General features: G+C 43.3%; 2 protein-coding genes across 6 annotated transcripts in view; one reads left to right on the top strand and one right to left on the bottom strand.

Moving 5' to 3' along the window:
- Positions 1–6,858, top strand: part of CLIP4 (CAP-Gly domain containing linker protein family member 4) — a 38,311-nt gene extending 31,453 nt beyond the window's left edge. For 2 of the 3 annotated variants that reach the window (XM_082214833.1, XM_082214832.1), the window contains exons 13-16: positions 1,763–1,886; positions 2,397–2,461; positions 3,154–3,226; positions 4,191–6,858. In XM_082214833.1, the coding sequence (XP_082070959.1) occupies positions 1,763–1,886; positions 2,397–2,461; positions 3,154–3,226; positions 4,191–4,512 (584 nt within the window). In that variant the 3' untranslated portion in view covers positions 4,513–6,858. The remainder of the gene's footprint in view (positions 1–1,762; positions 1,887–2,396; positions 2,462–3,153; positions 3,227–4,190) is intronic. The other variant, XR_014217397.1, reaches the window with a different exon arrangement.
- A 995-nt stretch (positions 6,859–7,853) lies between these two features.
- Positions 7,854–14,047, bottom strand: part of ALK (ALK receptor tyrosine kinase) — a 411,412-nt gene continuing 405,218 nt past the window's right edge. For all 3 annotated transcript variants that reach the window (XM_082214794.1, XM_082214795.1, XM_082214796.1), the window contains one exon: positions 7,854–12,575. In XM_082214794.1, the coding sequence (XP_082070920.1) occupies positions 11,904–12,575 (672 nt within the window). In that variant the 3' untranslated portion in view covers positions 7,854–11,903. The remainder of the gene's footprint in view (positions 12,576–14,047) is intronic.

Genomic DNA, 14,047 nt, shown 5'->3' with positions numbered 1-14,047 from the left:
CAAGGAGCAGGAAGCATAAGTGACCTGCACTTCCTGTTTTGGATATTTCCAAGCTGAACTACCAGTCAACAGATGGTGCAAAGCTCATTAACTATTGTATGCGACTCTAAAAACGGAACGCATTTTACTTGTCCACAGGGCATTTAGGGACTATTAAACTTTGCCTCTGCACACTGCTCTGCACACACACACATACCCCAATTATCACCCTAAACTTGCTTGGATTCGGGGTGGGGGGTGGGGTGGCATTTATAGTTTATATAGAACTGAAAACAATTATCCAAATAGCACCACTATTTGACACTGGGATTATAGGTATAGTGCTTATTTTGGTGTGTGAGACTTACCTTTACTACGTATGGTGCTTATTCTGTTAAAATAAATGATATGGGTGGCTGGGGAGGGAGGAATCTCAGAAAACCTCTGATGTGTGTTTTGACCTCAGGGAAAGCTTGCTCTTTTGCAGAAAAACTCCTCCCTGTAGCATCTTACTTCAGATGACAGCTTTCAGTAGTGAGCCAAGGCATATTTAGTTGCATAAGTGTTGCTGCTGATAAACTGGCAGAGAATCTGTCGCTATTTCTTTTGAAGGCAGGAAGAAAACAACTCTTCCCCAGCCGAGCCTTTTAAATGCATGATGGAGTTCTGGCTGCTTCAGCTTGTAATTAGCATTGCCCTTAAAAACTGCACCCTAAGCGCCAAATGACTTGAATTTTAATGTTGAGTCTTAATGGAGTTGGATAGCATGAGAAATAGGGCATTATGGAACTTTCTTCAGAATTAGCAAATGCAACACATACTGTAGTGTTTAAATGAAAGTGTTGCTGTCTGATGACTTTCTCGGTGCCCTGTGAGGAAATAACTTTTCAAGAAAGCTCCATCAAACAATTTATTTGCTTCTTACAGTGCACACTAGAAGGTTCTTATATCTTGGAAGACAAGTGAATGAAAGCAGCAGCAGTTCAAAGTATTGCTTGCATACTTTTGGATCAAGACGAAGAAGGCAGCCTTGACCGTGTACATTTAGAGGCCCACAGTTCTGAAAGCTTTATTGCACTGTCTTACTTGGATGCACGGGACGCGGGTGGTGCTGTGGGTTAAACCACAGAGCCTAGGACTTGCTGATCAGAAGGTCGGTGATTCAAATCCCCATGACGGGGTGAGATCCCGTTGCTCGGTCCCTGCTCCTGCCAACCTAGCAGTTCAAAAGCACGTCAAAGTGCAAGTAGATAAATAGGTACGGCTCTGGTGGGAAGGTAAATGGCGTTTCCGTGTGCTGCTCTGGTTCGCTAGAAGCGGCTTAGTCATTCTGGCCACATGACCTGGAAGCTGTACGTCGGCTTCCTTGGCCAATAAAGCGAGATGAGCGCCGCAACCCCAGAGTCATCTGAGACTGGACTTAACTGTCAGGGGTCCCTTTACCTTTACCTTACTAGGATGCACAACACTTTAGAAGCCTCTCCTCCCCTGCTTTCCTTGCCTTTCTAAAATCTTTATACAGAGGAATGAGATTAAGTGCTACTTCAAAAGTTGAAGCAACATTTGGAGAGAATGCTTATTCATCTTGATAGCTTCTTCAAGCTGATCTATTTAAGAGGCGTTCTTTTTTCTCTGCTCTCAATTCCTACTCCTTATTTGCTAATTGTAGATTTAAATTTGCCAAGAGCAGAATGCTTCTGTGATCTGTAGTGATCAACAGCAAAACTGAAAAGAGTGCATCTTTGCCCTACCCGTGACTCTCTTAAAACATCTGGTTTTGCAGGGGTTTGGTGTGGAATAGAACTGGACAAACCTCATGGCAAGAATGATGGTTCAGTTGCAGGAATGCAGTACTTCAGCTGCCTCCCCAGATATGGTGTCTTTGCACCACCATCGAGAGTGCAGAGGTAAGTGCAGAGTTCATGACAGTGGGACAAAACGGGTTTGGCTTCACAGTTTGACCCAGACTACTTCCATCCATTTGGAGGGAAACCCAGAGGAGTGCCAGCACAAGTCTGCTACCAAATTATAGATCATCTCTGTTCTTTGACTAGATTAGTTGAGGGGAGCAATCTGTCTTTGGAGGGCAAAACAACATATATGCAAAGGAGATTAGATGAGAGCACACAGGCCAGAGGAAATAGGAAGCTGAATTACAGCAGGTGGTGTGTGGGGAGTGTCCTGGAGATTGTGAAGTGGAAAGAAAATGAGCTGGAAGCTGATGGGGAGAAGCATAGAAGAGTGGCACGCTTGCAGCAGAAGAAATGGAAGGAGACTTTGGCAGTGCGTTCTAAATTTCCAAAGCAGGGAATGGAACAAAGGGAGAAATGACACTTAAATAAGCATTGGACTGTTCTTTTTCTTCTTCTTCGCCGCCTTGAGAGAGAGAAGTGTTAAACATATTATTTCATTTGCAGGCTAGTGGGATCGCTAGACTCCCTCACAGATGTTTCATCAAGTAAAATGAATCATTCTCTCCCCGGTAAGAATTTGACAAGTACCTGATTTCATTGCTTCATATTACCTGTGCAAATTGCAGCAACTGTAGCTACTTGGGGATGGTGGGAGTGAAATGGGAAGGCCTCAAGGCAGGAGCTTTTTCCATTTCCCTCTTCCCTCCCATTTCGCCTTGTTTTTCTTTAAAGTCTGTAACCCCTCCTTTTTGAAACAAATACAGAATGATATTTTAAAAGGCATTTTATTATTATTTTCAATATTCCTGCTCTGTTCTCAGAACTTCGTAGTGTGATTGCAAGGGGTTGGTCTGGGTGGTCAGGAGCCAAAATTCTATGATCTTTCCCAGTGAAATATGGGCATAACCTTGCCTACCTGTTGTGTGGTTTTACTGCTGTGTTAAGTTGCCTTTGTTTGTGGACTTGTTTCCCAAGACCCAGGCTCTGGGGCTGCCTTGGCAAGATTTTGAACTAGTCATTCTAGACACAGCTCAGCAATGCTGTGCAGTGTCCATTACTTTCAGTGGGACAGATCACAGCTGAATGGAGCCTGAGAAAACAGCACTGTAAAAAAGGAACGGAATAAATGAGTGTTGAGGAAAGGTGAAAGACTTTGATTTTTGTGTGCTCTATGGATATTGAGGGGAAATAGGCTTAGATATTTATGTATGTATGCCACTTAATAGACTGAATTGAAGTTTGTTTTTCTTATCATGTTCAGGTTTCCGACGAAGTTTTAGCACAACCTCTGCGTCTTCCCAAAAGGAATTAAACAGGAGAAACTCCTTTGTCAAGTGAGTGGCTGTTAGAAAAGGGAATACATGTCTGCTATGATTAGATGAATTCAGCACTCTTTTTGTCTCTGGAGGCATGCATCTTAGTGATTAACAGTGCAATCCTATGCATGTTTACCCAGAGTTATGTCTACTGTGTTCACTGGAGATTACTCCCTTTCCAGTGTCTTTAGGGTCGTAGTCCACAGAGTCATTTTGATATTGTTGAATAACTCCCAACACTAATCCTGAATGGTTATAGGAAGTCTCAATGGCAGTGATGCTTTTTTGCTTGCCTGCAAGTCTTGTTCCTGCACAGTGATGGCTGTCAGGAAAAGCTGGCTGTACATTTTAGAATTAATAACTGAAATCAGGATGGTAAAGAAATAGGCCTGCGCCAGGATCCCACTTCTGAGAATTATCGTGCACATTCCTTGCCAGCTCAACAGCTAGGCCAAAACGCTCCAGCTGATACACACACACCAATTTCCCCACTACCTTTTAACAGGAGCTGGCTTAGGGCCAAACTAGACAGGACATCAAATGTGTTTTTGCATTTAACATACATGCTTTTAAAAATGAAAATGGTAGGTGAGTTGGGTTAATAATTATTGGGATCACAGCAGGCAAAGAGGAGACTCTTAACCCTTTCTTCCCATGCTGCACCCCTGCCAAAAATAGCTTTCAGAGCTGCTGTTTGCATTGGTAGGAAAACTTCACCATCCTTTTGAAAAGCTTGTTGACCTTGTGGTACAGGGATACACAGGCTTTTCTCTTGGGTTGATGATGAGCGTGTTGCGTGGCCTTTAACTGAAGGCATGTTTTACTGCCATTGCCAGATCAGAAGCAATCTGGTCCATATCAGGAGGCCCTGAAGTCTTTATCTTAGTAAGTCAGTGGCAGATTTCCTCTGTGTGCATATGCAATCTTAGTATCTTGCACATTTAACAAATGGTCCACCTGTTGCCTCCTTTTATCTGCCCAGGTCAAAAAATGCTTCCCTGCGGCGCAGCTGGAGCAGCACCACTACGGCCAGCGCTGAGGGGCCCGTCAAGCTTCATGAAGGCTCCCAGGTCCTCCTGAGCAGCTCCAGTGAGATGGGCATCATTCGCTACATTGGGCCGACAGACTTTGCTCCAGGCATCTGGCTTGGCCTGGAACTCCGAAGTGCCAAAGGCAAGAATGACGGCTCCGTGGGTGACAAGCGGTACTTTACTTGCAAGCCAAATTATGGAGTCTTGGTGCGGCCGAGCCGAGTCACTTACCGAGGGATCAACGGTGCAAAACTTGTGGATGATATCTGCTGAAAGCAAACTCCTCTAGCACTTGAGATGAGGGCATAAGAAATAAAGCACACAAGACAATCCTGCCATCGCCTGCATGAAGTTCTGCCTTACCCAAAGTCCTAAAACTGCATTTGTATAACACTTGCACAGCTCTAGCCAGATTGGAGTTGCATTATGACTCTTGAGGAATGAAATCTTAATAGCTTCCCCTACAGAACGGTCCTCACCCGAAAGCTGCTTACATACTAAAAAAACAACTTGGGGTTGAGCAGTCCTGTTATTTGAATAATCTGTTTTTTATCTGGCTCCATGTTGACATGCTTTGCTGCTTTACAAATGATGTTTCCATCCCACATTCTAATGAAGCTGTAAAGTGACTTGAGATCGCCGAGCTTGTTAAACAAGCAGCAGGATTTGTCAACCTGCTAAACAGTCTTCACTTTCTTTGGGGAAAAAATAGCAATAAAGAGGGAGGGAAGTGACAGTATTTAGGGGGGAAATGTTGTGAGACAGGTAGCTTATTATCCAGACAGATCCTCCAAGCACAAAGCAACCAGTTGAAAAGAGAAAAAAATGTGCTTCTTCCATGCTACATACAGAAGCATCCTGAATAGAAGAAAGGGAAAAAAGAATAAAGCAGCACAAATATCTTCAGGTAAATAGTAAAAGCACTTTTTGTTACAGTATATAGAGATATACTGTATAATGGACATGCGTGTGTATTTTAAAGGCAGCAGCATGCCAGAAGCACTTTCCAAAAATGCCATTGGAACAAGTATTAATGCACTTTTATTTCTCCTTTCTGAAGAGTTTCCCCACTCAAGTTCTGGAGAAATTATTTTGTTAGTCAAGACTGAAGCCTGTAACACTGCAACGTTTTGCGTGCATCAAATGCCCTTCAGCAAAGCTCTCCAGCCAGCAATCAGATTGGCCAACGGGTCATTTTAAGGTGAGGTAACAGTATTGGGTTTAAGATAATGTGTGCATGGATTTGCACCACCTCCTCCTCTAGGAAACGTGCCCACTCATGGGTAGGTGATGAGGGAGCCTTTCTTCCTTCTGATTTTTGACAGTGTTCTTGGTTAAAACACCCTAGTTTAGTCTTCTGGGAGGAGAAGCTTGTAGAAAGCCTATGGGAGATTCCATGATTGTTGCAGGTTCAAGTTTCCTCTTCCTCTAGAACCGTCACCTGGTTGACCTGGAACCTTTAGCTTGCCTTACTATGCCAAGCCACTGCAGGTTGAGTTAGGCCATATGGCAGCTGACCATCTTGCCCACAGGCCACCACTTCCTGGCTCTGGGCAGAACATTTAAGAGAGACCTATATTTCGGTGCTTGAATCCCAAATATCCCATGTGCAATAAGAATTCTGTATCACTGTAGACGCCAACCTTAGGAAAAGCTTGTCACAGTGCTAGGTGTTGAAGCCCTTGCCATTTTTATATAATGTAGTTGCTGCATTGTTGCCTAGAAGCATGATGTACCTTGAAATTAAAAAAAAACTTTAAAAACATGATTATTTTACTGCACTATGCTTCTCTTTAAATAAGTGATTATAAATTTATAAATTGTATTGTTAAAAAATATATCTTATTTTAATTGTTATGACATATTTTGAACCCCTATTAAATGGATTCAGATAATTTAAAAGCCACAGAAGTCACTAAGTGGCTTCATCCTTGAAAATAAGGGGAAGAATTCAGTGTAGTGTTATGGTAACTGCCTCCCTTGTGCTAACAGCAGTCCTTGCACAGCCTTCCACTAGTGGGACTCATTAGTTGAATCCTGGCCAAGGTATCTTGTCAAATTGCACTCAAAAGTAAAACCACATTCTAGCTGTCTATAAAAGTGTATAGATAATATTTTTAAACATTGCTAGAACCATTTCCCCCTGATCTACATTAAGCACGACGAAGCTGCAATATTGCTTTATAGCTAATAGGTATTTTAAAACTAAGGGCAATGGTTGTAAGCTGTGATTATAAACTTGTTCTTAATTAAAAGCCATCTGAAAACTGCAGAAATGCATTTGAGGACCCAGATGCACCTTGATGCACTGAATCTTGCCATGTCTGACATCTGTTTCCTTGGGTGTTTAAATGTATTTTTAAATGAGAGTGCTGTTAATGGTCGTTTGGTTTTAACGATGCCTGTTGCTTTTAAGAAAACTGAGCTATCACTGACCGAGTATCCTTTTTTTGAATCGCTTTCTTATAATGTTAACTTGCACATTATGCATTTAGGATAGAAAGCAGCAGCTGTAATATAACAAAACAGATGTTTTAAACACCTTTTATGTTTGTAATATATTGATGTACTCTACAGACATGCTGATTTTGAACATAAAAATGTTTTGTGCATTCCCTATGTATTGGTCGGATGGTATCTTTCTTTTGCCCTCCTCTTCCTCTAGGGATTGTGACTTACAAGGTTAACATTGGTACCATTGAAAGAAAAAATATTGCGCTAATATGAACTGCCTCATTTTTCCTATTTGCTCTTGCAGATCATGTCTGCCCAAACTATCAGCATAAAATCTACATGGCTTCAGTATTAAGAAGGACTGCTTGCAGAATGAGTTCTGCTGTATATTAGAAAGGAAATGAATATACCAGTAGGCCATGCATAGTCACCAAGGGATAAAATGAACTGAATATAGAAAAAGGTAACTACTTTATTAACCCAGGAACCCGGTGCCAGTATAATGTAGGGCTCTTTGTTGACAGGGTCCTCTCAGTGGCAGCTCCCCGTTTGCAGAATGCCATCCCTAGTGAGGTGTGTTCTCCCTGATAATTAACTTTCAGGATGATCTGAAAAACATCCCTGTTCACCCAGGTATTTGATGGGTGAAAGATACGGTTCCTGGCAACCTTGAAATTATTGCCTGTGAAGCTATGTGGCTTTTTAAATGTTTTTAGATAACAATGTTTTATTTTTGATTGAATTCCTTTACCACTTTGGGGGTTGATGTGCTGGGCTCATTTATTAGGAAGGGTGGACAGAAATATTAACAAGAAGAGCTTCTCTGGAGTGAAATCCAACTTACCCTAATGATCAGCCAAGCCTTAAAAGGATATTAGTGGTGCATTTAGAAGAGCTGTACCTCCCCATCTCAATTAATTGTTCTGTAACCAGTATAGAAAATTTGTCACCTCCGCCAGGTAGCCTGGGTAACTTTCATTCTAGTTCAACAAGAACTTTGCATGACTTTGGGAGTCAAAATGGGACTTTAGTTAATCTTGTCGTGCTAAATGATCACTTGCATTTTACCCCCTGGCCAAGCTTAGCAGTTCATGTGCTGAATTAAAAGCCTCCTTGGTTTGGTGAGACATTGTAGAGAGAATACGCAGCCAGGCGCATGCTTTCCTTTACAGTCATTTTATTTTGTCTTCATGCCTTTAGCTTCACTACACTTGATTACAATACAAATACAATACAAAATACTTAATGATCATATATTAGCATTTTATCTTGAGAAGGATCCCTGAAACGCATAGGCCCTTGATTTATGAGCAATGTTGCATAAGCTTCTGTACAGATGTGACACACATTCCTAATGACAAAGCCTTGATACAGAAGGAGAGGCTGGGTACAGAAGGTTCAGACATAACTCCGTTGAGACTTCCGTGGGTGAGGTGACGGAGCTGTGAAAGGACACTGAAAAGGTAGTACTTGCTCACGGTTTAGACGTATCTGGTGGCCTCACCTGTATGAGCAGACACATAAAAGGAAAGTCTTGGCATACAGCTGCCGTACCTAGTCATGCACTGAAAAATGACTGGGAAATGCTCCACCAAAACCACTTCATTTTGAACTTCTGCATCCTTATGGGGAAAGGAAGCAAGTGTGAGGGACGTTCGATGGTGCTGCACTCCTATGCTCACTTGGAGGCAAGCCCCACAAAAGCTGAGCTGGGGGTTGCTTTTGAGTCCTCCTGCACTGGATTGGGTGAGAAAATGCACTCATTGGCTACTCAAATCAACGGACTGTATTTTGCACTTGAGCATATGGGACTCTTCCCACATTTCTAACGTCACAGGAAGCAGAGTCAATTCTTAGATGAGAGTTGGCCTAAAACCTCTAAGAGAAAATAATTTTCTGACAGGTTTGTGGAGAGTTGTCTTTTGCAGACTCCCCTAAATCATGACGCTTGAAGGAAGTAATGGGCTGTCTTCCAGTCCTCCTCTTTTAGGGTTAGGGTTAGGTGAGTGAACCAAACCAAACCAAACCTTTTCCTTGCATACCCTTTGATACCTCCTGGGCCAGTTCTACCTCCCTGCCTCAATTGCTTTAGGATAAATGACCTTCCTACATTTGCTGCCCACAAATAGGGTAAATAACTTTGGGAGGCAGTTTCTGCTCATAGTTTTCTTGTCTCAAAAGCTCCATTGTGTCTCCTGGCTAATCTCTGGTGCTATAAAAGGCCAAACACAGACGCTGAAGTGAACATTGCACTGGAACTGCTGAAAGCCCGTGATTTTGCTCTCCTGTATAGTCTCTATTAAGATTTTAATGTTGTGCAATCAATGTGAGTCTCTGATCAGGCACTGGGAAATAAAAATACATTTAGAAAGCAGCGATGGTGCTCCAGCTGTTTCATACTCCTTGCTGCCTAACTCATGGTAAAGTCATGGAAACGGCTTCTGCCTAGGTGGTGTCGTTTAAGGAGCAAAGCCTGCCTCTGCCAGTGTTTCCATTTATTTCTGGTGATACGGAAACCTCCGTCTGTGCCTCCGCTAACAAAGCATATGTGATGGTAAGCTTTATCTCACCAAGTATAAATACTACGAGCTATTTTACAGTATTGTGACTGAAATCTTTTATTGCACACCTCTGCTGGGTGTGTAACAGGATTTAGTTTCATTTCCCTAATGAAAGACCCTGGATAAGTAGCTCTACTGCTGAGAGTTGTGACATGCTACAAATGTGGCGTAGAACCTTCACAAACAAGTAATGGTATAAGACATAGCTCATTCTATGCTTCTAAGGTTGCCATTCATATTCCTCTACTTTGGGTGGTGGTGATGCGCGGGGGGGGGGGGGAGGTCTGTTTTTAAGGAAGCTTTTCATGAGCTTTCCCCCACAGCTGTAACACAAAAGGATGCTGTACTGGAGAAGCTCCTGGCTAGTGCTTTTTCTTCCAGGAGTGGGTTGGACTGCGAGGCTCTGCATTGTGCCTTGATGTTAATCACGCACATGAACCAGCCAATCTGCAGTGGATTGTAATAACAGCACAGGAACTTGGCTGTTTTAGCAGATGACCATTCTTTTAAGCTCAGGTATCTTACAGCGTGTTAAGTTGTACTTTTTAATTGCCCCTTGGGGTCATCAGAGACAGTATAACATGCTCCCTGCTGTGAGCAAGTGGGACTTTCAGGCACAGCATCCACCAAACTATAATGAACTGAACACTGCCTCCGATTCGGTGAGCAGGCACACTTTTTTCAAATGAAGCATTTTTTATAGCAGCCTTATGAACTCAAGAAAAAATATATAAATACCTTCAGTGGCTGTGACGGCTGGAAGTAGGCCCAATACTTTTATCTGTTTGAGCTGCACTTCAAAGTTCTTGGTTGTCCCGTGATGGGAGCAAGACACATTACTGTACAATGGGGATCCATGATTAGATTTGTCCAACTGTAATTTGCAGCTAAGGATTCAAGGCCATTCCCCATTGATTTACTGCTCCTCCAGAAAACAAGTATCTGTGGAATGTGGATCTCTTTTCTCTATCACTCAGGAAGGTCAGATTTCTTCATTTATACATCAATTCCAATTGAATCGATGAGCCTTATGCAGTGCAATCGTGTACAGGATTGCACCTGCATTTATTTAGTAGCTATAAGTTCTTGAGTGAGGCAAGAGACACAAACCAAGCTTCCTCCTCGTTTGCTCTGCTCATGGGAACGAATGTGAGCATGAGGTTTGTATTCCCATATATACAGCTTCCATGGGGGTGATCTATTGCCTCAAAGTGTCAGTGGGGAAACAAGGATTATTAGTGGTCAACTGCAATAGTGGTGTGGTCTCCTAATTTGTGGCACCATGGTTATGCAATAGAATCACAGGCATTACCCTCTCCACTAATGCCTTTCTTTCTGCTGCCTGTGCTCAAGCAAGAGCAATTCTGGGCCCCAGTTCATTGCAGGATATTTTGACAGACTGTTTCAGTTCCGATAGCATGATAAGATAAGCTGTGAAATATGCTGAAGCATGGATTGATGGTATGTTTGAGTCTGAGAATGCACTGAAGTTGGCAAGTAATTTTTACATCATATGCTCAAGTCCTGATTTTTCTCTGTGTGGATATTGACTCATGTCAAAACAATGACTTAGAGAGTTGGCTACTGTGGTTGTTCTAAAACGTTTGTTAAAACACACTTGCTTTGGCGCATCTCCTACAGTGCCATGTTCGGCAATGCAATTCTAATACTAAATAAAATCATATCCTTATTCACTGGGAAAAAATGGGAGTCAGCACACACCACGGCAATCGACTACTTTCTGTTTGTCTAAACTCTGCCCCATAGTATTAACTGAAGCACAATAGCGGTGATTTCATTGTTGAACAACCTGACTCTTACCACCTTGATAATCTTATCCTCTAGCATGTGGCATAACCAACTACAACACGGAGGATTAAGTATTTGACCCTTGGCGTCCCACAACCACAACAGAGAAAAGGGGGAGGGGGCATCACCTTTTCAATCAAACTAAATCACTGACTTTCACCATGCTCCTTAAATTCCTGTAGTTTCCATCTTGTAGACCAAAGGCGTGGAAGCAAATGTGTTTCTGCTACCCTTAAGAGTACCACAATAGTTGTGCATGCTTGTGGAAGGGCCATGTTGGAGCTGAGTTACTGTTTGGGTACATGCCCCTTGGGAGTCCACGTTTATCTGATTTTGAAATTCAGCGAGAGTGCAACATTTCCCCATCCTCTCCTCAAATCTCTGGCAGCAAGAGGGATTTCCCTGACGCTGCATCTGGCAGTACAGGGAAATCCCCGGACATTAAACTCTCTGACAGTGAGTCTTGAAACGGCACATAAACAACAGAGAAGGAAGCAGCGCACAGGGAAGGGCACAGAGAACAACCATGCAGATGACTTTATGCAACTGAGAGTGGGGCCTTGCAGATAATACTGACTGTTGTCCTCGGGTGTTTCGAGTGTGTGTGTAAGGGGTGTGCGCGCTCTGACAAACGGAAGCTTCTTGCAGGTTCGAAAAGCAGAGCTTCCAAGGGTGGCACTTCAGAGCGCATTGGCACATTACAGAAGGGCATCTCGTTCTGCGCTCGTGCTTGTTTGGGTGACGCCGATGTTTGCACCAAGGCTTACGAGTCCCACAGGAAGAGAGCCAAAAGGATGGGATGTTTTCCGGGGGCCCTGGTGGGGCGAGTTGGCCTTGTTCCTAAGGGGAGGGCCCTCGCAGCTGCTGGCACAAGGGTGGGGCCGAAGTTTCCAAGGGCAAGCCCTGCTGTTGGTATCCATAGTTAACGTTTCCACAGGGGAAATGGCGGAGCCTGAACAGAGGCACTTCCTTAACGCTGGCTGTCAGCGAAGATGGTTCTAGAAGAAGGGAGGAACTTGGCAGCCTTCCAGTCACAATGCTGGGCCCCAAAGTACAGTTCCCTTCATGCCCTGGACCTTCCCTCTCAGTTGCCTCTTTCTCCGCCTGTGAAGTGTTTTTGACAATGGGCTTCTCTGAAAACCAGGAGCCGTAGGTCGGGTTCCAGAGGTTGGTAGGCTTGTTTCTGGACCCTCGGCCTTTGTGGAGCTCAGTGGCGGGATTGGACTGAGTGTACGCCATGTTGACATGTCCCCCTTCCAGGGGGGCCTGTGTAGTAGCACAGACTGATGGATCGACACTAGCTGCTTTCACCAGAGCCTTCCCTGTAGCGATGGCTAAGGCCAAGGATGGTGGAGAAGGCAGGAGCTGCTGAACACGTTTTTTCTCTTGCTGCGGCAAGACTAGCAATGGAGGGATTGCTTCGGGGTCTTCAGGGCGCACAGGGACCTTTTCTTCCTCCTCAATGCAGGGGCCATATTCCACTGGCAGAACTGTGTTGATCACATCAGGATCCTATAGTAAAAAAACAAAGGATTCAAAACATGCTGCTGCTTTCTTTAACTGCTTGACGCTACAGAGTGCTGCTGGAGAAATCTACCATTGCTTTGTGAAAATATTTTTTCTCCTAATGGACGCGTGCCCAATCACCCAATAAAATTGACTTTCAGGACAGCTCTGAGGAACAACTACTTCCACACAGCATGCAATTAATTTATGGAATTCACTGCCAGAAAGCAATTGGACAAATCTATAGAGGGCAAGCGCATCTATATACCTGTTAGGCCAGGTAACCTCCATACTTGGGTAGAGATGGTTGAATCGGTCAGTTTTGGTTTCTCTCAATTTCTCATTTCTCCAATCTTAAGTTCAGCTTGCCACATTTTCAGCTTGCAGTTTTCTTAAAACCCTCATGAAATTTCACCAGCATTTAACACTCTTTGGGGCAGGAGTCAGCTATTGAGTCCTGTCAACAGCAGCCTTGTGCCTGCTTCCTCCCCCTTCCTTCCTCCCATGTGCCTTCATGCCTCCAAAAAGGGGCTCTGGGGAGGTTGGGAGAACCCCAGAATAGCGTACAGGGTGAGAAGAGAGGAGGAAAGCAATCGGAAATGCTTTCCATGACAAAATGTTTCTAACAGCAAGCCACTGAATTCCACCCTTGAATGCAATCTTGCCTAGCAAAGCAATTTCTCCTAAAAAACTATGCACTAAAAAACCCAAGAATATATGCATTTTTATTGACATTTTATCCCAGTATATGAATCTTGATGCACATTACTTACCTGGAGAACTACATTACAAAATTCAGAGAAGTGCACATTTAAAAGGATGTATGTGTTTCAGTTCTCTTATTGTTTGGGAAACTGTGAATTAGGTACGTTCACCTTTAAATGTGGACTGAATTGAATCTCAGTGGCTCCAGTTGTTAGAGGGCCGGTGCAGGAGGGGGCAATTGCCTTCATGCTCTGCTTGTGGTTTCCCATAGGCATCTGGTTAGCCACTGTGGAAAAGAGGTAGCCGGACTAGGTGGACTCATGGTCTGATCCAGCAAGCCTCTTTGAATGGTCTTATAACAAACCTACTATTGAATAATATATGTCATTATGCAGTAAAACACTTAAAAGTCTTGCAGATCTGGTGAAAAATGATGACCTCATTCAGACATGTTAGGGTGGGGCAAAATATAAATTTATTGAGAGCAAAATTATTTTTTGCTCCCAGTAGCAGTGGACAAAGAGGTAAGGAGCTACTATCAACTCATACTTAGATGGAAACATCTTACAATTCAACAATTCTGGCATTATTGCATTGATTGCTTTTCTGTTGGCCACTTTGACTTTCGTTTAGGGAAGAAAAGTGGGTTATAAATATTAAATGAACGCAATATTTCTTCATGCATCTGATTCTGGGATGTATTCCTTCAATGCAGGCTATTCTAAAGAAGTGTGGATTTACTGGACAGCACTAATGGCCAAGAGATCAGTTTT

Source organism: Podarcis vaucheri (genome assembly GCF_965113315.1).
Source record: "Podarcis vaucheri genome assembly, chromosome: 3".
Lineage (NCBI taxonomy): Eukaryota > Metazoa > Chordata > Lepidosauria > Squamata > Lacertidae > Podarcis > Podarcis vaucheri.
The sequence above is the reverse complement of the archived record's forward strand: the minus strand, read 5'-3'. Positions and strand labels throughout refer to the sequence as shown.